Source organism: Corvus cornix, chromosome 1A (genome assembly GCF_000738735.6).
Source record: "Corvus cornix cornix isolate S_Up_H32 chromosome 1A, ASM73873v5, whole genome shotgun sequence".
Lineage (NCBI taxonomy): Eukaryota > Metazoa > Chordata > Aves > Passeriformes > Corvidae > Corvus > Corvus cornix.
This window is the reverse complement of record NC_047057.1, coordinates 46234088-46256970: the sequence shown is the minus strand read 5'-3', so window position 1 is coordinate 46256970 and position 22883 is coordinate 46234088. Positions and strand designations below refer to the sequence as shown.

At 35.3% G+C, this 22883-nt stretch overlaps 1 protein-coding gene across 8 annotated transcripts in view; it reads left to right on the top strand.

Annotated features, from left to right (window-relative positions):
* ANKS1B (ankyrin repeat and sterile alpha motif domain containing 1B) overlaps positions 1-22883 on the top strand; it is a 413633-nt gene that overhangs the window by 92099 nt on the left and 298651 nt on the right. For all 8 annotated transcript variants that reach the window (XM_010410776.4, XM_039571472.1, XM_039571471.1 and 5 more), the window contains exon 9: positions 7307-7447. In XM_010410776.4, the coding sequence (XP_010409078.1) occupies positions 7307-7447 (141 nt within the window). The remainder of the gene's footprint in view (positions 1-7306; positions 7448-22883) is intronic.

Here is a 22883-nt window from a genome sequence, read left to right as displayed (position 1 = left end):
CCAGTCTGTTTGTTCATCTAGGGTTATCAAGTCCCAGGTGTAGAATCTGGAACTTCCCCTTGTTGGACTTCCTATGGTTGGTGATTGCCCAGTCCTCTATTTGTTGATGTCTGTCTGCAGGGCCTCCCTGCCTTTGAGGGAGACAACAGCTCCTCCCAGTCTTGTTTCCTCTGTGAACTTGGTAAGTATCCCTTCCAGTCCTGTCTCCAAGTCATTAATGAAGACATTGAAGAGCACTGGGTCAAGGATGGAGCCATGTGAAACCTACCCCACCAAGTGACAGGTCTCCAGTGTGATGTTATCCCATTCACTGTAACATTCATTTGTGTCTGACCCGTGAGCCAGTTGCTCAGGCATTGCTTGATGTGTTTATCCAGATGCTGTTTCAAACAGTTCAAATTAGTTTAAGAGAATGATGTTCTAAGTGCTTTTTTGATTCAGAACTGTGCATATTGTAGCTTCAAGCAGCTAATACTTCATCCTCCTAATTTCAATTGATACACAAACACAGTATTTACTTCCCAAGATATTTAAAAATGAAAATTCTGTAGGCTCCAACTACTATACAATTCTTGGAAATACTGTGTACTGAATACCACTGTACTGTGGTTAAATTATAATTACTAAAAGCACTTAGTCACCCATTCTGTGCAATTTTTTGATTTATTGAGTCCTTGAATTTTCTGTCATTTGGTGAAATTAAGCAGGAATTAGAAAAGAGTGAAGATTCTTACTGAGTTACATTGAGGTGTCTTTTGCTTTGCACTTAAGATATATGCACAGAATATTTCTATTGTTAAATGTGAGAGTCCTGGTAGTGGCTTTTATGTATAGATGACATAATTTTCATATGAAGATCACAACACTCAGTTCAAAAGCTTTTATGTTTACTGAAGAATTAATTAGTCAAAATTAACCTTTTTATTCGTAAATGACTGACTGTTGATGGATCATTTTTTCTTTTATGGTTATTTAGCAAATGAAAAGCTATCTTAAGGTTTGAAAAATACAATTCTTTTAACAATAGAAAAAATGTTTCTTTTTTTAGTTTATGCCTGTTATTTTCTGATTAATTGATAAGCTATTAGGTTTCTAAATCCTAAAACTTTTGCTTTATGAATGCTTGCATCCTTTTATGAGAGTAGTGCAAAGATCCAGAATCATCTTAATTGTCATTATTTATGCTACATGCAAGGATTAATTAAAAATTTCAAATGTATTGCTCTACTTTCAATGTATGTTCAGGTGTACTCATTTTGTAATCTCATTTTTACTTAAATTTTTGACCTTATTCAGTATGCATTGTATTTGTCATCTGGTTCCAGGGTGTATTTCCTATATAGCATCAGATCCTGCTCTGGAGACAGAATGATGATTAATTTTGGGGTGCTCATCATGATAGGTGTCAACAGCCCCCACTGAGGGGCAGCAACTACACAATCATGTGGTTTTCCTCATGTATGTGAATTAATCACATTTGCCTAAAGTTAATACATTTTTTGTTTGTTACATGCAGTCAATTAACTTGACTGTACTGACTTCAAGTTACAGGAATTTCTCCTCAGAATCATATGTCACTGTAGTCTTGAGTTCAAGTTGTGTGACTGCTTCAGATGTGGTGTTCCTTTTGGCTCCCCAGTCAGAAAATATCATCCCATGCAGCTGGGCTGATGTGCAGTGGTGTAGAGATCAAGATTCTATGTCTGGGATTGCTAAAGCTGGGATTTGCAGAGTACTTAGGCTTATATACTACTGAAAATAGTCACAGAATCTCTCAAGATGATTCCTGATGTAGCCCAGCATTTGTGCAAACTCACCTTCAGTTTCAATATAGCCAGCAGATCAGGAGCACAAACTTAGAGATGTTTTAATGACATGCCCAGCATCCCACATGGATTATGGCAGAGGCAGGTACAGAGTACACTTCTCCATCATTCAGCTGCTTTAAGTACAAGACTATTGTTGTCCTGCTGGTACTGCTTTACAGAGTGCAGGAAGTGCAGTCAAACTCTAACCGGACTCATAGCGAATGAAAGAGATGCAAACTTGGAACGTGTTTGTGAAAGAATAGCAGCAGATGTGCAGTGTAAGGTGAAAGAAAAGATATTGAGGATGGGAAACAGAAAAACATGAGTAGGGAGAAGGCCTTGGGGGATGTGGGAAAGGTGTGCCCAGGTTACCAAAATCCTTCACTCTCTGTGAGACACAGGATGTATGTCACAATTGAGATTCCTTCTTTTCAGGATTCTTACTGAATTCCAGAAGGGCACATTTGCTTAATGCAGGGATCCTGCTGTAGAAAAATAGTAACTGATGATGTTGTATGTCATGCCCTAAGGCTCCTTTTTTTTTCTTGTCTTCTGCATACCTCAGGCATTTTCCCCTGGGTGCAGCCTGGGCAGCAGCAGGGGGAGCACTGAGAGCACAGAACACTCTCCCAGCTCTGCTGTCCGTGGCTTGACTGCTACAGCTGCTGGGGACAACCGTGGCAGAGATCGACCTGCTTATCCTAATTCATAGAAGAGATTCAGGAGCAGTTTCCTGCTCTATTAGTTTAGTGTAATGTCAAAATAGAATATTAGATAACAGAACCGTAGCTTTTTACTTTTATTTCACAACATAGGTGCATGTTCTTTGGGCCTAGGAGAGTTAGAGGCACATCTCTGCTAGCATGATAGAAAATAATTACATGTCTGACAAATTATTTCTACAAAAGAAACTTCGTACTGACCTGATTGTTTCAAACTGAGTGGCAGCATTTGGCTTATCAAATGTCTGATTGCTTTCTGCCTCCTGTAAGCGGAAGGATGTTGCCTTCTGGATTTCATGTTTCCTGCTCCATTTAAAAATCTTGTTTTCTTATGAAGAGAAATGATAAGTTAATGTTCATGTCTCCAGAGCTATGATGCAATAGCAAATGGTAAATGTCCTATTATTTTGTACCTGTAATAGTTTGCTGATGCTGTTTTGCTCTAGCAGATACTTTTTGAAAGGGTATATGAAATACTACAAATGGATGATAATTATGAAAAAACAGATAAAATAGGTAAGGATTTTGATGTTTGGTTTTTAAGTTTTGCTGGACTAGTACAGGAAAGATTCTTATGTGTTCTCAAACAAGGGAATTGAGTCATATTTTTCCTAGCAGATGCTGCTTGCAAATGTCAAGGCAGAAAGCAGACCAGTCTTCACTAAAAGCTGAGAAAAAGACGGACTGAAAGGAAATAAGACCTCTTGTTTCATTTACTATATTCCTAGAGAAAACTTGTCTAGATAATAAGGTCATATGTTAGATAGCAAGTAGCTGATATCTGTTAAGAGGAAGGCCCTACATAAAGATATTTATGTATGTTTTATACATTGTGTATCGCTGCTGAGCTGTGAACTTGTAACTAATAGGTAAGATTAAAGCTGCTCTCACCTTCTCTTCTTGTTGACTTTTAAAAGTAGAACAGACTTTCTCTGCTTTTTCTGTCTGTATTCATCATTCTCTCTTGATAAATATTGGCTTGCTCTCTTAGATTGGGATAGAGATTCCAAGTTATTATGATAGACAATCTGATGTACATACATGTTTTGGAGAATAAATAGCCTCTTTATAAAGTGTCCTTAAATATAAAGTATCCTAGTGGGCAAATTTTGCCTTTTATGCAGATGGAGACATGAAGAGGAAGGCTTCCATACCTAAATTTTTGAAGACGTGGTTTAAATGCTCATTAAGTATGAAAATGAGAGGTGATGTGATAAGATCAGTAGAGTCTGAAGAAATTTTGCACTAATTGTAGTGGTCCAATGTCCTTGTGCTAGATCTTACTACTTTCTCACAGCTGTATCATTACTTTGTTAGCCTCTTACTGCTGCAAGCAATGTCTAGTACTTAATTTGGTGTTCCAGTAAAAACCAGAACTTTTAATAAATCTTTTATTCTCTATTAATATCTTGCAGTTTCTCTCCCAAATTTCCCTTTTGCATATCATATTTAATATCAGGTAAGGTTTTCTGTCTGTTTTGTTTGAGGATATGTGTTGCTTATACTTGTGTCTCTTCTAACTTAGGCAGAAGTGGCCTTATTGAAGCTTAGTATTGCAGTTTATATTGACTTTGCCATTTCATAATGTCTAATTCAATTAATTGAGTAACTGTGATTTGGATGGCATTTTTAAACTACAGTTTTTGGGGTTATTTTAACTGAAAACAGGCATAAGTAAGAGGTTCTCAGTTGTGTCTGTTTTACTTTAGTTGACAGAAATATCTTCTACTCTATTTATTTATTTATTTTCTGAGAAGTGGGCATAAATAACTTTGCTTTTACTAAAACTCTCCCTACAGGGCTATTTCAAGGCTTCCCAGTTGCACACACAGAATTAGATTTTCATGTTCAAAGGATCTCCAAGGAGGCAAAATTAAATTATGCAACAGAACAGAAAAATTAAGGAGTTCTGGGAAAGGAATGAAGGCTGTGAGAGAGTAACAGGAAACTATGTGGTCTGGGTTTGGAGTTTCATGGGTTTGTGTGACAGTCTGAGGTCTGTGAATTGATCGTAGATTTTTCCATATCTCGTTTGCCTCGTCCAGACGCATCCCTCTCCCCAGGGTATGCAACCCCAGTCTATCGAATTTGGGGCATTTGTGACCCCTTTCTCTCATGCAGCTGTTAACTCCTTCCCTCCTCTTTGCAATAGTTCGCTGCAGTAATTCCCACACATCTCTTTCCCATTTCCTGGGAAGAACTGGGCTTCTGTCAGCAGGGAAGGGTGAGAAAGGTGATAGCAATAACTGTTTCTTCACCCTTCACATAGCTTTTTCCTAATAGTTCCTTTCTAGTGCTTTATTGACAGCAGAAATCTGAGCAAGTATAAAAAGAGCTAACCCGGATCTGCAGTAGTCTGTAAATTAGCCTGTATCATGTTCATACCTGCATTGTCTAGTTGCATGAGAGTACCAGTCAGTTTATTCCAACAGTGTGTCTAATGAACTCTGGCATTGACTGATCCTTTTTTGAATGATCGGGAGATCTGACTATATACTTCACACTTCCTCTCATTCATATTGACATTAAATTCCTGTGATTCACATTCTATCTTAGGCTATTTATATAAAATAAGTCTAATGGAAATATACAGCTCTCATTCTGCTTGTGTATTTTGTTTTTTATCATCCAATAATTGTTTGGCATGGGGTTTTTTCATTCTGTTCCTGTAATGCCTAAATACTCATATGATCATACTCCAGTGACTCTATTGTAATTCATCTTCCTTTAGTTGTGTTGAAAATTTCTCATTTATATAATGTGTATATGTTTTTTGTCTTTATAAGGTGTACTGACATTTTCATATGACTTTTGTCTTCATTCACTTCCATTGGCTTGTAAGGTCACAGCTGATGTGTACCTGCTTTCCTGTGCTGAGCACTGCTGCAGTTCTTTGCTTTTTTCTCCAGGGGGCAAGAAGCGCTTTATTCTCTGGTACAGCAATGCTGAGATTTAAAATATAAATCTTCACCATTGAAGATGGCATCATAAATAGAGGGGGAAGACCTCTAGTCTGCTTCCTTTGTCTATACAAATACCTAGCAATAATAGTCTTTCACAACCTACACTCTGCAGAATTAACCCAATCCTTTTAATAATCAGTGTGAGAATATTGGTTGCTATGGCAACATATTCTGTGGTACTACTAGTGTGTCAAAATAACCTAATGAAATACCATGCTAACAATGTTTTAGAAATTGACTTTTAAAATAAAAAGTAAATAAATCCACCTAACTTTAGAAGATATGGCTAGATTCATGAAGTCTGAAACACGGGAACAACCATTTTCTAACAGAGGGCAATCAGACTAATGGAGTGGGATATATTGTGTTTCTCATCTTTGATGTGTGATTTGAGATAGAATTTAGAAATATTTTTTTCTGCTTAAATTAATGGTATACCAAACACATTTGTATTAAGAAGTGAGCACAAGAGTCAGGAGGTAAATGATCCTCAGATGTTACACAACTTGAGTTAGTGCCTGTCTGTATGGTGCCTTTGTTTCTCTTACAGTTTCCATCAGCTTGTGTTCATCTTTAGAACTGCTCTGTTTCTCTACTTTTCCCTCTTACTTTTCTTTCCCTTTTGTATTCTCTTCCTTGCAGCAGACTCCATGCATTTCTTTATTCTATTGGCTAAAATAATCTGCATTTAAGTGTTGGGGATTTAAAAACGATTTTACATGGATCTCATAGCAGTGCTTTAGAGTTAATGTTACCATCAGATTGATAGTTGTGGTCAGCCATTGTCTCAAATAGTGTTATTCTGGTCAGGCAAAAATCCAGCCACTTCTGAAAAAAGCATTCCTAAAGACAGCATTTACTAACTGAGTATCAGGCAGGCTGCTCAAGCAAATGTGAAGCAGGCTAGAACAGCTATTCAGTATTCCAATTTAAATATGGACAAATAATTAAGATGTAAAAATTACTTTTTTTTAACTTGTAGCAATTTTTGTTGACATGAGATTTTAAAAGTCATTCATTACTGGGATAACTTTCCTTCTTCTTCTGAAGGAAAGAAATTAATTTCTCCTGAATTCAATAAAAGTTTAAAAGTTGCCGCTGCAATTCAGTTGGGGTGGACTATCCTGTGTAGCAAAATAAGATAAATATATGGGAACTGAACACTCTTCCTATTTCTGTCTGTCACAGAAAATTAGGATACTGGTTTAAGCAAAAATCAGCATTTTTCCCTTTTCACTCAGATCAATATGTAAGTCACAGTGTTCATAAGAGAATGACTATTCCTGATACTTTTCATCCCTTCCAGACTATGAAGCAAAGTAATACAAGTCATTTTAAAATACATATTTTGCCTAAAAAATAATGTAGCACATTTATTATTGATAAATATCATGCAAAAATTGAAACCTCATATTTTGATTTATTTAGTATTTTTTTTTCTGCAAAAACCTTGAACTCATCCAGGCAAATGTTAGTTTTTATTCTTTGTGGAATATCCTAAACCTAATGATATTACTGCAAATTTTAAAGTAAAATGAAGTAGAAATTGCCAATTTCTTGAAAATAAAGACAATCAATATTTTCAACATATATTAATATGTTCACTCAATTTTAAAGTATAATTGCATATAGCTTATTATGCACCCTCCTTAGAAAGTATTCTTTTCATACAGCAGTTTAACAGTTGAGTAGGTACTTTGTATTAAAATACCAGTTTATACTTTGGAATTTGTGAATGGCAAACTCCTAAGGTCATAAGGTAAAAAGTTTCTTTACTGTGTTTAATTTGAAAGTATTGTGTCGTTATGCACAGAGGCCTTCTTCAATGCGTTTATCACCAAGGGAGGAAGAAGATGATGATGGAGGTGAAAATACTTGTGGACCCTCAGGTTTATGGGAGGCACTGACACCTTGCAATGGATGCAGGAACCTCGGATTTCCCATGCTTGCGCAGGTATGTGATTCCCTTTTCATCATAAAACTTAGTAACTATGGAAGAGCTGCTTAATCTCTGACATAACCCTTAGAGTTATTTATAGTCTTGCCTGATTCCCTTCAAAAGTGGTACTTTCACTCTTCATTTTAATGTCAAAATCTGGTTCCAGAATTAAATGTTGAGGTTTGGTCATCCTGCTATAATACTTATCCATACGAGTTTAATATGGAGACTGATGTTTACTACCCCTATTTTAGACAGATAGTTGCTGTGTTGGATATCTTCCTTTTCCATCTGGAAAGAAATTTTGAAGTCACATAGTCTCCTTTGAGATAAGTACTCTATTTTTGACCAGCTTCTAATTAGTATAATGACATCTCAGCTACTTTCTTTATAGAATTAATTGAGGACATCATGCATAACTCAACTGATGTAAGAAGCCTAAGACTTCTCTTTGAAGATTATGTAAGTTAAAGAAAAGATCCCCAAACATTTTCAAATGCTCATGATAATACAGAAGAGAATAAATAGAAGTGGGTCTAGGTCCCAGCAATTCTCAGAGAAGACCAGTCTGCAGTATCTACCAAAGCATTTCAGCAGCTGTGTCCTGAACAAGTGATATTGTATTGCTACAGAACAGGATGATGCTTATTGCTGCTTCTGGGTCTCCCTTGTTCTCTCCCCACACTATAAATTAGCACTCTCGTTTCTGCAACATTTTTCCTGCGCTTTTTCTTTTGTAGCATTGAATGAAGACCTGCCAAATTTCTGTTTAGAAATGTCTGGTTCTTTCAGTTGCATCCTTACTTGGCACTGCATTTAAATAGCTTTGTCAGATTCTTGTGTACCACATTGGAATTACATATCCTGTCTCACCACACTTCATACACTGTTGCTTTCATACTGTGACTGTACGTTTTATTCCCTTTAAGTCTCATGGGACTTGCACCTGTTTGAAGTCAATGCTAAAGCCTTCCCTGCAGTCAATGGAAACAGGATACGGCAGCTAATGTGCTTGAATGACAATAAGCACTGCCCTGTTTCTTGATAAGGAGCCTTTATATTCCTTTCCCCTTTCAGCAGCTGTTTCCTACTTCATATTATCCATCATTTTAGACATTTGGCAAAGTGCAGAGTTGTCGGAATTATCCTGATTTGCAATAGGAGTACTATAGTTACTAATTCCTCATTTTTAAGCATTTGTTTCAAAACCTATTTCTTAAATGGAACTTTCCATATTTAAATGTAACTTATGGTTGAATTATTCTTAAACTTCCCTATGATGAACCTACATGCAATTTTTATTTCCTAATTTTAGAAAATGTTTTTGTTTTCCTTGTTTCTTTTTTTATGTAAGGTATACATAAAGGGTGCTATAAAATTGAGGCATGCCTTTGAAAAATGGGATCAAGTTTGGTTAGTTGGTTGGTATGTCTTTCCTATTTATAAAGAGAAATTCATTTCAACAGCGATGTAAGTTTTAAGACAGTGATTCATGAATTAGTTTTATTTATTGTACCTGAATTTTAAGCTCAGACTTGCAATATCTCATCCTTCTTGCTCTGAGAACAATAAGATTTTTAATTATGAGTACAAAAAAGAGTATAGTTATTATGCTTTCATTCATGATATGACAGATTGCCTTTCTAGATTGTTTTTATCCATAAAAATTGAAGGCAGAGATAGTTTTAGTCTTTTGTTGATTTCTTTCTATGGGAGAAAGGAAAGAAATTAGATAGTGAAAAATCTCCAAACTAAAACACAGTGACTTTGGTTTTTATAAATTGTTGCCGTCACCTTATGCAGTCTTTCAAGATGTTAGCTAATCTGTTGGATCTTTCACATTTACTTCAGAATGCAGTAGAGAACATCTTGTTCTAAGGGATTGAAAACACAAAGTATATATGTAAATTTTTGAATTAAGAACAGTATCTTGAATTGGTCTAACAAATTATATATTATGTGCAACAGCATGTTTTAGGTAGAAGTGCAAAAACAGTTTCTGATACTCATGTCAGTGCACTAACATATCAGAAAGTACAGACTTCATAATGAAAAAGCAGTGAGAGAAGATATTTGACATGGTGTCTTAGAATCCATACTCTCCTAAAGGTCCAAAAATAGAGAAAAGGGTCTATCAATTACTTTTAAAGACAAACAAGAAGTTCATTTTTACACTTCTCCTTTATTTAAAAATAGATTTTACAATCATATAAATATATTGTGTTTGCACATCAAAGGTGAACAAACAGAAAGATTGATTCGTGCTTTATATACACAGTCAGAGGCACAATGATAACATGAAACTGAGTTTTAGGTGAGATTATGAAAATGTCCATCTGTGACCTAGTGAGCTAACAGTTTTCAATATGCCAAAGGAGAGGGCAGTAATCTCCTTGATAAACTTGGTTTCTTTTTTGCTGTTAGGGAAAAAAGCTTGTCTGGAGGTACTTCTGGCATGCAGTATGTCATTGCTATCTGTACTGTGCTGGTAAGTGTCATTTCAGAAGGGACTGTTACAGAAAGTTCTGTGTAAATTTAAGACCTAGCATAGCAGTAATATAGGTATTCTCAGGACAAGCAACTCTCTTTTACAATCTCAAAATTGGTGACGTGCTGGAAGAGCTTTATGGAAAAATCTTTGTGTCTTGTTAAAATTTCAGGGGTTTGGGATATGCAGCTGGATTTTTGGAGGCTGAAATTTAGATCTGTCTTCTTATTTTAGCAGACAGTGTATTCCACATATAGATTATGATTTAAGGTTAATTTGCGGCTGTTGCTTTGTTCTGGAGCTCATCTGTGGTTTAGGGCAGAAATTCCATCCTTGCTAAAACTGATGCATGTTTTTGTGAACCTCAGATGGTTCTCTGCCCATCTCTCCAACCAGCCGAGGTCCCTCCGAAGGGCTGCACAGCGCTCCGGGGTATTGGCCGCTCCTCCAGCTTTGTGTCATCAGTGAACGTGCTGAGGAGGCATCTGCCCCTTCATCCAAGTCATTGATGAACATGAATGATGAAGAGTGGTGTGCATGTCAGTCCATCATTCCTTCTCTCATTCCTTTTGGGGAAGACAGAACGGTAACTTCTGGAATCTCATTATACTTTAATGTGAAATAGGCATGAAGCAGCTTTGGCCTGGATGTGAAGGGACTGGAATATTTCAGCCATTTCTCTCAAATAAGTCTCCTTATGGCAGAAATGTTGAAGATAAAATAAGAGATAACTCCTTTCTCTCCTACTTTGCCTGAACATATATTTTGGTAAAGTGGTGGAAAGCATTTTGAACAAACATAATTTTGGTTGAGGGTGTTTGTTTACTTTATCAATTGGCAAGGTAAGGAAGGAGAGGGAATGTAGTAAAAAAATGCAGAACACTCTTGTTTTCCAGTAATAAAATTGTTTCTTGTTCTTAATAATCAATTTGGTGGTGCAGGTTAATTTACTGTTTAGCTCCTAATAGATTTATTTTACCAAGTTTATCAGGACCCACATACATATTCATATTTTCTTGAGAATAAAGCAGCACAGTCTGAATGTATGTATATCATTCCATTTTCTTTTTCATGGATAGCGTAGCTTGAATATTCCTCTGCTAAGGGGCAAACAGGGCCTGATGTACAGAGATAAACAGAGGGCAGTCTACAGTAAAAGAGAGACGAGTGCTGCAGAGTTCGACATGATCCCTCCAGTATTATCAGTTTAAAGTAAGCAGTTCACATACCTTAATCTTGAACAGGCATGCCTGCATATTTTTCTAATTATGATATAAAGTAAGTGTGAGATAAGGCAGGTTAACCTCTGTCCTGTTTAGGATGCTGCTGGGTCAGCTTGACTGGACTCTGTCTTGAACTGTGTTGTATATATAACTTAAAAATCCTGGCAGTTTTTCCCTGTGTTTGACATGGTGACAACCAGGAGCACCTCATTTGTCTAACTGTTACAAAATGGAAATAATGTCTGTAAAGAGAGCAGTGCAGTTGCTATGGGAAAATTGAACTTTGATTCAAAAGCCCTAAGTATAAATCTTCATGTTGCCAGTTGCTGGGAAGCATGCCTCTTCAAAAAATATATGGAAAACTTACTTAAACATATAAATGCTATGTTTCTAGCTTAGTGTCAAATTTTCATCTTCTAAGAGGAAATTAACTTCTGGGAGACCTTGACATTTTCTTTTAAGACTGATCAAAATTCTGCTTATATAACTCTAGGATTCTTAGGGTCAGGAACTCCAGGAACTTTGTTATGGATTCTCCTGTGGAAGAGACTATCCCCACAAAATGCCTTTTTATTTAGAGGGAGGGAAGAAAAAGTGGAGTCCTAACTACATGTTTAGGAGATGAGCTGTATATAATACTGTTTCTTTATCAATACAGGCTATGGTAGGAATATTTAAAGTTTAGAGTTTGATGCATCAGTTATTAGGGTTATGCATTTCATGTCTGCCTTCCAGAAGGTCATTTTGTCTGTAATTTTGTACTTTTTTTTGTAAATTTTAAAAAGTAATTTTTAATGGGAAGAAGTTTTGTATACTGTTTGTATTGTAGAAGCTAGTTAAGGCTGTTCTGTAGAAAGCCTGACATTGGAAATTATTATGTTGCAATTATGTTTACATTTTCAAAGTCACTTCTGGACACATGAGAGATAAAGGGGGTAATTAAGTAAGGAGCTAACTCAATTTTCACATAGAGATCAAGTCTATTCCTAAAAACCCCTCTGTACTGACACTCTCTGGAGAGATGCAACATGACTCTATAATGTCTCTTTTTGAAAAATTTTATTATTGGAAATTTTATATGGTATTATTTGTTTTCATTTTAACAGACTCTTTCAGTTTGAACTCCTTCTATTTTCGGTTGCCTCAAAAAATTGTCTTACATTTTAAGCTCAGTGCGAATGTTATAGTCATTTTTTGAACTGCCAAGGTGCAGGGGAAGTAGCATAAAAGAGGAAGTATTTTTTAATAAAAACAGAAAAGCAAACATGTTTTTAATTAAACGATAATGGCTAAAATTTTCAGCTTGGTTTTTCAATCCATTAATAACTTTACCTTTCAGTGCATTCAGTGGAAGCACATTTCAAACTAGACTAGTAAAGAAGCAGATTTGGATGATCTTACTTGGTGTTGAAGTTCTCCAAAATTAGAAACAGAAAGTCTTGTGGCATTATTTAATTTCTGTGTTACAGGGGAGGAAACCAGTGATCTTGTTTCGTGGTGATATAGACATAGTAGAGAAAGCTTTGGCCTAAAATATGCCTGAGTTAGGATAGCCAGAGTAAGATTGTTATATTATCTATAATATTTTCCTATAGTTTCTAACCTTCAGTGAAATACAGTTTTTTCTTCCTAATTTAGTGGATTAAACTATGAGTTTACTTAAATGGGAGTAACATGGAAAGCTCTACTACCCATAAAAAATATTTCTGTTTAAGTCTTGATTTGCAGTGTTGTCTCTTTTGCAGTAAGCTTAAGTCTTATTAGTAATTTCAGGAACACACCACCTACACACTGAAGCAGCTACTGAAAAGTGCAATATGTATTCTGCCTAGAAAGAATCAGCAGGTGATGATTATACCCTGCCGAACAGTGATAGAAAATAAGTATATTGAAAAAACTGTGGCTTATTTTAGTGCTATGCTACATTTTCTGATGGTGTTTTAAGGAATGAAGCTGAACGTTTTGTTCTTGCCTATGGTATGTATTACATATGTAGCTGCTTAATTTCCAGTGTAAATTTGCAGTTGCCCATGGACTGCAGGTGTCTTGTGGCAAGTGGATTTTTACTGTGCTAGTTGTGTAATCCAGACACCACTGCACAGGTATGTAATATGACCAGAGAAGCTGTAATCTCTTTATCCTTGTGTATTTTCAGAATTGACTAGTCAAGCTTCAGGGTAATCTAATGATTAAATTAGCTCTGCTTCAACTGCAAGTTTGGATGGGATGACTTCCAGAGATCTCTTTCATATTGTTGTTAACATCTGTGTTCTATAATTCTTTGTAAGGCTGTGTGACCTCAGATGAGTTTATTGCTTTGAAAGTTTAGCACTGACTCTGCAGTTTGCAAATGACTGTTTGTGAAAGTATGGCTATCCCTGTCCAGCACTGTATAAATCTGGTCACTGCTGGGATGTGTTGTCTCTTGGTGTGATCATGAAACAGCAAAATTAAATGGGATGAGAGAGAAAGGAGAGGTGTCAAATTGTGCTGAAATTGTTGACCTATGTCAGAAATAATCTGAAATATTGTTGACTGTAGTTTAAAACAGGAAATTTAATTCCTATTAATGGTATTCAAATTCATGTAGAAATTAATGTTGAATTGAACACTGTCACATACCTAACTGAAACATGTCACAATGGTAATCTGGGAAAATCTTACATAGTATAAGTATATTACATTTTGTTGTTTTGTGGTTTGCAGTTTAGTGGTAACCAGAAGACACACGCCTATGGAATGTTTTTGCTTTTGGTGCTGCCTGTCAGATTATGGAAAAGTGAAAAAAAATGTTTGAATTGCACAGTAAATAGATAGTAATAACATATAGCAATTAGTTTTGTACATGAAAGAAGTTCAACTTAGTGTTAAAAACTTCATGTTTGAACTTCAGCTGCTTCGTAACAGAAATATTAAAGCACTATATTGAACTTAAAAATTTATGTAGAAGTTCCTGGTTGATCTGACCAAATTGGGCCACTGTTCAGTATTACATTTCGTGGGAAAAAAGCCATCATAGATACATCGTATTTGTTGTTCTTACCGTAGTAACAGGAGGAAAAGAGTTTATGGACAGAAGTGCTGGTATTGAGCTATCTGGAGTTAAGATATTGGTTGAATGGGGGTATCTGGACATGTTGATTACTAAATGGATTTGCTACACTGATTATCCATGAGGTCAAGCTTTGTGTCAGGTTGTATTTCTGTGAAGGGCTATTTAAAGGCGCTTGGCATTTTTGGACTTATTTTGAGCCTAAAAATCTATTTTCTATTTTGTTTGATTTATTTTTAATCATGTTAAAAATCTATCTGAGAACCCAGCTAATACTGGAACCTGTGAGGGATTTTTTTTTTTTTACTTCAGTTTTTATAATACAGGAGATAGTGCCTTCATAGAGTAAGTCTATGAGAAGTCTGTACAATTTACAGACCCAATTTCTTTCTGAAGAAAAGACCTGACTGAAAGCCGGACTTTTAAAAAGAACAGCTCTGTGGTCTGTAACTGTGAATCCTCTCTTGCTGTGCAAAAGGAATTGCATACCTTTGGTTTAAAGTCATGTCTAGCGCTTGTATTTTACTGAAAACTTTTAATACTGGTATCCATTATGTATGCTGAGTCTGAAAATGAGATAGATCCTGAATCAACAACTTTTTTAAGCATTAATGTGCTCAGTCTCACTTGGGTTTCCATACAAATGGAACTTTATAAAGAGATACCTTATATTTTCACCAAAATTCAAAACTGGTCTAAGACTAACAGTTTCTTAAAATCCCAAACTGATTTTTATGATTTTTTTTCACTGCTAGCAACTTGTAATTAAGAAGAACTCATGAACTGGATGTAAAATAAAATGAAACTGAAGTCGGGGGAGTCCATATATGAGATATCAAAGGGAAATATGTAAGACTACACTGTCTCATGTTTTCATGAAAAGGTATTTTGGATTTGTTTTTGATAGCAAATGTCATCTACCAATTATAGTGAAATACTTCTTTGTACTTTAAGGTCTCTCAGAAAGGCAATTCAGCTAGGAAATGGGAATCTCACGTTTTATGTTCTTCTATCTGGAATGGTGTTAAAACTATACATTGCTGTAGATGCAGATGCTCTTTTCACTTTCCAGAAGCAATAAGCAGTTTCATTTCATAAAATCTACTATAATAGAAAGAAGTAACATTAATGCTCCTAATAGTATGGAGAATAGTTGTGTTCCTTTGGCGAAAGGGGGAGATAGCTTTTTAAAAAAAAAGTTATAAATATGTCTCTGTATAACCTGAATAGTCCACCAGGCATTTTGCAGATTTTCAAGATAAAAGATGCAAATGTGAAGACATAGAAGTTAAATAATGAATTGACAGTATCAAGCCAACTATATTATTTTTGGAGGTGCTATAATTTTTTAGCATCCTAGTTTTTGTTTCACAATATTTTATACTGTGAAAAAGAAGAGAGAAAATAAAATCTTTAGGCAATGTTCAGTCCTATTTATATCTACCTAATTTTGAATTTAACAAAATTGAGTCTATAACTCTGAGACAATGTTTTAGCCTAATGATCTAAGTACTTACAAATCACTAGGTTTGTCCCTAATTAGCTTTTATGATTAGCAGATACTACATACACATAGCAGTTCTATATACACATAAAGCTTTCTTTAGTACACTATTGTAATCTGTTTGTATATGGACAGGTGATTAAATTCTGCCTTATTCAGACTGGTTTTATAGAGTTAGTGGTTTTGCATTGTGAAAAACAAACATCAACAGCAGAAAGTTCCTTCAGAAACCCATCTGGATGCTTTTGCTCCTTGTATCATTGGGAAAGTGTCCACATCTCTGAAGGTGTTTGACTGATTGCTCTTTTCTGTTGAACAGGAAGCTACTGCGAACCAGCCAGTGTGAGACAGGAAGTAGATGGATGTGTTTGACTACATGCCTAGTTTTTGAGCTAAATTTGTGTGCAAATTAAACACCAGGGCACTTAGAAAGGGTACACAGCTGACAAAGCAGAAGGCTTTCCTTTGCTCCTTTCTACCCACTTCCAAAGTGGGCAGACTGAGTGTATCTTTTCTTTGTCTTTTTGAATTCAATAATGTTCTATTGTAAGGTTCATGAACAATTTTTGAGCTGCCTCTTAAGGGATAGCAATCTTAGCATCTTTCTCCCACAGACAGTTATTTCTCATCAGGACTGTAAGATCAAAGAACAACTGCACACACTCCACAGTTTGGATTTTTAGTGGCTAGAATCTCATTTTTGACCCAGAAAGAAAGATCCACTGCCAAGGGTTTCCTGTTGTCTGGCTTTAGTGGTTTCATGTTATGTCCAGGCATTCAAACTAGCAAATTTCTTTTATTTACCAACACTGTTTTCTCATCATGAAATTATGAAAGGATCTTGAGTTTGCAAATTACTTGAATGTTTGTTAACTTTTAGCATTTACATTGCTATTTTGAAGATGAGTTATTAATTTGATGAAATGTAAGAAAATAATTGAATCAGAACTGAGAGCAATAGAATCATTAGGGAAATGATTTTTTGTGTGAAAAATTTTTACCATCTTGGTTTTGGGAAGCACTGGCATAGTAGTTTGTTTGCATATGAAAGAGGGTTGCACAGCATTAACAGAGAATACCTGTGGTAAAAGTATTCCATACAGCTAGTGTGACTGCAAACCTGGAGCAAGACCCCTTAGTTCTGGTAAAATAGACATATGATTCTGTGGTAGCTGTTCCAAAACTGGAATCTTGCAGTGAACCCATAGAAAATAAAAGTTCAAATTTTATTGAAAATGTGATTTAGGTTCCCTTATAATCCTTTCTAATTTCATTTTATGTAATCTTCACATTCTGTTTCCATTTTTTAATAGCTAGGGCTGAGAATTAGCAATGAGTAAGTAGATTATGATATCACAGAAATCATCATAGTAACAATTAAAGCAGTAGAGCTTTGACATAAACCAGTGGGATTTCTTGTTTAAAGAGCGGTACTGAAGGCGCATGTTTATTAGTGGAATGGTTTTCCTTCAGCAATGAGCAGTGAATTAAGTTCCTGTATTGTCCTTATATTTCCATCTTAGCTACTAAAGTTCAACATGGCCACATTAGCTCTCATAAAATTCCCAAGAAAATAGGCACCATGGTGAGATAGCACAGAACAATGGAGCTCCTTGTAGCCATAAAACTAAACATCCATTTTATGAATGTTAGTGGGCTTTGGCACATTTTTAGCCAGGAAATAGCAGAGTTCATAGATTCCCATTCAGAACTACTGTTCTGAACTATGGTATGAAATAGAAAATTTCTTCTTTAAGATCATAGGGGATACAGGCAATATTCCCTTAACTCGTGTTTACTGCTAATGTGCATATGTCCTCTGTTGTCGTGCAATAACTTGTTTTAGTGTTTCAAGCACCACTTCCAACTTACAGTTTGAATTTACTTTCCTTCCAATTGTCTCTTACTGTTAGGCTTAATTTTCACATTGCTGAAATACCTGCAGACAAAGTTTATTTGGTAATATTTAATTAGGAAGTATTAGGTTTTACAAACTTTGCATGTTGCTGGGATCTTTAAAGAACAATTTCAAACTCTTTTTCTGTTAATTTTGTATTTCACTTTTCAGTTGTGTAACAAATAAAGGTATGTTTGTATGTAACAAACAAAATTTTTTCATTTTGATAATATGACTCTCCATAACTTCAGTATTTTAAAAAACATTTTCTTGTTCTTTCTGTTTTATTGTGGGAACATGTGTAGGAGAGGTTTCTTTACAGAGAGTCTTGGCTTATGCTGTTGCAATAATAACTTTTATACCAAACATACTTAATTTTTTGTTTCTTCAGTGTCAAAAACTTTCAAACATGGGAGATTGTCCTTCCTGAAATAGCAAATGTTTATTTGTCGCTTCTATCAAATTTATTGTATGTGTTATCAATTAATTGGTTTCTATTGTGCAAATTTGTCAGAGTATTTACTTGACTTCAGAACACAATGCATGGGCAGATATAGAATATTTTCAAGAAGGACACAGGTTATTTATAATAGATAATGGATTAACATATTTTGGTGTTAAATATCTCTTTTCAAAGAAAATTTCTCCCATAACGTCTCATTTTAGTGATGTTATCTGCCCTCCAATCAAGTCAGTTTACAGCTCTAGGGTTACTGTTCACAGAGCTGTTGTGTTTTGCTTCGAGGTTTACTTAGGTGCATTCAGGTCCTCTCTCTCCTTCACAGCAACACATACATTTTTCATTTACTGGCACAGTAATTGATAGAAATTAAGCTATAAAATGTGAGAAATGTGAGTCTCCTTAACATAGAGTAGCATTTTAATTGTTTTCTGCATTTGCTGTCAAATACTGACATCACTTTAAGGTTTCTCAATATCTAACATTTTCCATGGCTTCTGCCCTTATAATGTGAGGAATTATTCTTCATGTTTGCTGCTTCAGTTGGAACTGTGTGTGTATGTTTAAAACCTAGGCATTAGAGCATAAGCATCTTGCAGAGAAGTATTGTTTCCATGGAGCTTAGGTTTCAGCTAATTTTATCTTTTTTTAATATAATAGCCTTTATTGTAAAGAGGCATTTTCCCACAGCTTGATACTCCAACAAGACATGATTTTTTTAACATCTTTCATGAAAACAATAGAAAAAGGGAGGGTATTTAAACTGGAAATTGCTTTCTAGTTTATATTTTTTTGAGCTAAACTAAGAATCATTTATTAAAACAGTCATTATATTTTGCTACATTGCCATACACAACAGTTAGCATTTGCATAAACCAGATTATGTACACTTTTAGTATATTCTTTGTCACAGTGAGTTATTTATTAGAGGAAGCATCTGCTCTTTTTCATGGCCTTAGTGTTGAGTGCATGGGAAAGCATGTAACATGACTACAACAATCTAACTTCATTTGAAATGCTGAATATCTGCCAGTTAGAATTATGAAAACACTGCATAAAATATAGTGACATGTTCCTGCTGCTGAGGTTAGCACTGCATTCATTATGCTCACAATTTACCCATGTCTTCAGACATTTATAGTTTAGGCTATAGTAGTGATTTTTTGTGTTGTAAGGCATTGTAGGAATCTTTAGCTTTCAGTGATTCATTTCTGTAGAGTTTTTGTATGAACTTTTAAATTCTAAACAGGATACGTGAAAATATGCATAGGAAAAGGAGAAAATAAACCTACTTTTGGGGTGTTATATAAATTATACTCATTTTTTTCATATATGAAGTTTGAAAAAGCAAATATAAATTTTGAATGGTTTCTGAAAAACTAAACATCATGTTTACATTTCTAACTAAATACATAGGACAACAACTCTAACATGCTTTTAAAAATGATGTTTTTCTCAGCTCTGTGGAAGGCTTACTGAAACTTACGAAGGCTGTTTCAGGTGCTGAAGGGAAATAATTATTTCAGTTAACTCTGTACATGTATCATTCCTACAACAGCAAACCCACAATTTCAGATGTTTGGTGAAAGGGTAAAAGAGCATATTATTGTAAAAATCTGTATTAGAAATACTTTCTGCAGACCAGAGTAGATTCTCCAGTGTCATTACCCTTAAATAAGATTATTGGTGATTTTCCAGATTCTGTAATATACCAGGAACCTTATTGTATATTATATGACAAATTACACATTCAAAAGTTTCTAGCTGTCATAACAATGAACATTTATGATAGTTTGATTCATGACAAATTATTCTAATTACACGATATTATGAAACTATCTTTGGTTAAATTATTAGTAAGAGATAAATGTGTTTTTACTAGCCATAAATTACAGTAATATTCGTGATATCTTCGACTGGAAAGGCAGTCAAAATAAATATTTCACCATCTACTTGGGCTTTTGGGTTATTGTGACATAGGAAATACTTTCAGCTGGTTTTGCTTAGTACATTATTGTGGCAAACTTGCACAACGGCCTTCAGGTTCAAGCGTTTCCCTTTCCCCCTTGCTGCATGTCAGAAAACTGTTCTGATTATCTCCCATCACTGGTCAGGACTTCTTTCTTGCTTGGATTCTTGATTCCTCTCAGCAACCTTCAGTTACTTATCATTAATATTTCAGTGTGAAGTGTCCCAACCCAACAAGGTTAAACATCAGTCTGTTTACAAATGTCAAGAAGTATGTTTGATGAAAATACATTCAGACTAGATGTAAGAAAGAAAATGTTTTACCATCAAGATGGTGAAACACTGGAATAGTTTTCCCAGGGAGGAGGTAGATGCCCCATCCCTGGAAACATTCAAGGTCAGGGGCTCTGAGAAACCTGGTCTAGTTTAAGATACCCCTCTCCATAGCAGGGGTTTGGACTAGATGACCTTTAAAGGTGCTTCCTACCCAAACCATTCCCTAATTCTGTGATTCTATTACATAAATGGGATAAATTCATTGCTCACTCTCAGGATAATCATAAGCTTTGGGGTGATGGGGAATGTAAGATCAATAACTCTCCAAATTTTCATCAATAAAGTATCATTGTACTCTTCTAAGGAACAGCTGGGCAGAATTTATCATACTATGATGGAAGAAAAGCCACCTGGATTCTACATACTAGTCCTCTGGCCTGCAGCAAGCCAGGGGAGACAGCACAATACCCCGGTGGATCTCAAGGGGTATGTCAGAATTTAATAGCTGTTCTTCACTGTCTGTATAAATGAAAAAATATTTCTAAAGGTGGCAGATATATTGCATTTTTCCTTTCTGTATTTCCCAGATTATTTCTCCTGTAAGAGGAACGTAATGTGTGACCCTGGTGTGTTGTCCCATGTTCCAGGGAAGTAATAAAGCTTCAAGTGACCTGATTTGTATAGGAGAGGATATTGACAGAATGAAAAATTTTCTGTTAGGTACGAATTTCATCTTCTTGTCAGAGTGTCAGTTCAGATTAGGTGCCTTCTGAGCCTCTGTCGTTTTATTCATAGCTCATACAAACACAAATTTGCATATACTGCTTGTATTTCAGCCCTTAAGCATACATCATTCAGTTTGATTGTTAAAAGGAAGGCAAGAGTATATAGAAGGCAGAAGCAAGAGCAGCTAGAAACCTGGCAAAAAGGTGGAAAAAAGGTCTAACTCAACATCAGTAGTTTTTGAAGATTTAGTCATGTTATAGCACATTGTTTCACAACTGTATATAACTCTTTGCAATGGCCATATAGATATTTAGAAGCAATTTCATTCCCACTGATAAACAAGCTCTTAGCCCTGTTCAGGTTTCAGATTGTGTGTCATAGGTATTATCCCATCAAGTATATGCTCAGAAGAGACCCAGCTGACTGCAGGCCTATGAATAAGGGCCACAATGTGCCCTGTGTCCCTGGCATGTGCTCTGCAACTTCAATATCACATTACTGTTTCTTTCTACAAGACAAAAAATCTAATTTCTAATTATCAGTATGGGTGGCTGTTCTCTAGTGATTTCTCAGGGACTCAGTCACTCTCAATCTTTGTTGTTTTTTTTTTTTTTACTTCGATTGTGAATGTATTTTTATCCTTTCCTTATTTTAATGTACTAGCAGCCCAGCACATGATTTTTATGAAGTTATTAATTTCAAATAAGGACTAATTCTGTCATGATGGTGGTGGTCAGTTGTATGTCTCATGTTCAGCAATTTGGAATGGTTAATAGAAATTTGAGATTGAATAATCTCTTTTTAAAACAAAAATTAGACTCAGATTATTTTGATTTCAGGACTAAAGATAAAGGAAAAGTATTTTTAGAAGGTTTTATTATGCAGTTGATAATAACTTGGACATGTAGAATTACTGTAGAGTTACTTGTTACTGCAGTTGGTGAAGAACTTTTAGAGAAAAACAGAATCACGTTGCTTCATGCCTGATACTTAAAGACAATCTTACGTCATCTGCTAACATCTAACTTGAAGTTAGTGAACTAGTTTAGATCTTAGAAATTTCTAGAAATGCTCATTACCAGCAAAATGGAGAACATATTGTAGCGACTAGAAGACTTCAGAATGCTTTTCTCCAGCAATGAGAAATTTTCTTTTTCCTTTTTGCTACATATGCACTTTTTAATTAAGGTTCATAATCTTTGCTTAATCAGTTCAATTTCAGGCTTTCTAAAGTCTTAACAATTCTTTTTTGACTCTAACTCATTTAACTTCTGCTGGACATACTATTATTATGTTTTATTTATTAGAGAGATATTTAGTAAGAATTTACTTGTCAGTAGTTTACATTCAAACCATTTTTTGAGTAACTCCATCATCTTTATTTATTCTTCTCTGACATTTATATTCATGCAATGTTAATTACAGAATGTTGAATTACATTCAGAAAATCAAATTCAATGTTAAGAGCAATTAGGAAGGGAGTAGAGTACAAAAGAGGGAACATCATTATGTCAGTATGACTACTTGGTGAGCCCTCATCTTGAATGAGGAAATCTGTGAAAATGTCATCCCTGTCACATCACTGAAGACTGAGAGGATGAAGGGTGACAGGGATGGTGAAAATCTGGGAGCAGTTGGGTGAGTAGGGTTAGTATCTCACATTCCTTAAAGGAGAGAACATGGGAAGTGCATATGTCTGTGAAATCACAAGGAGAGGAAAAGTAAAGAGCAACCCTTCATGGCCACCTAATGTATAAAGCAGCCATGTCAAACTTGGTGAGATAGCTAAAAACAAAATGGGGGGCATGCAAACTCTGAAAGGGGACATCTAAAGGCAACTTAGGAAGGTAATTCTAG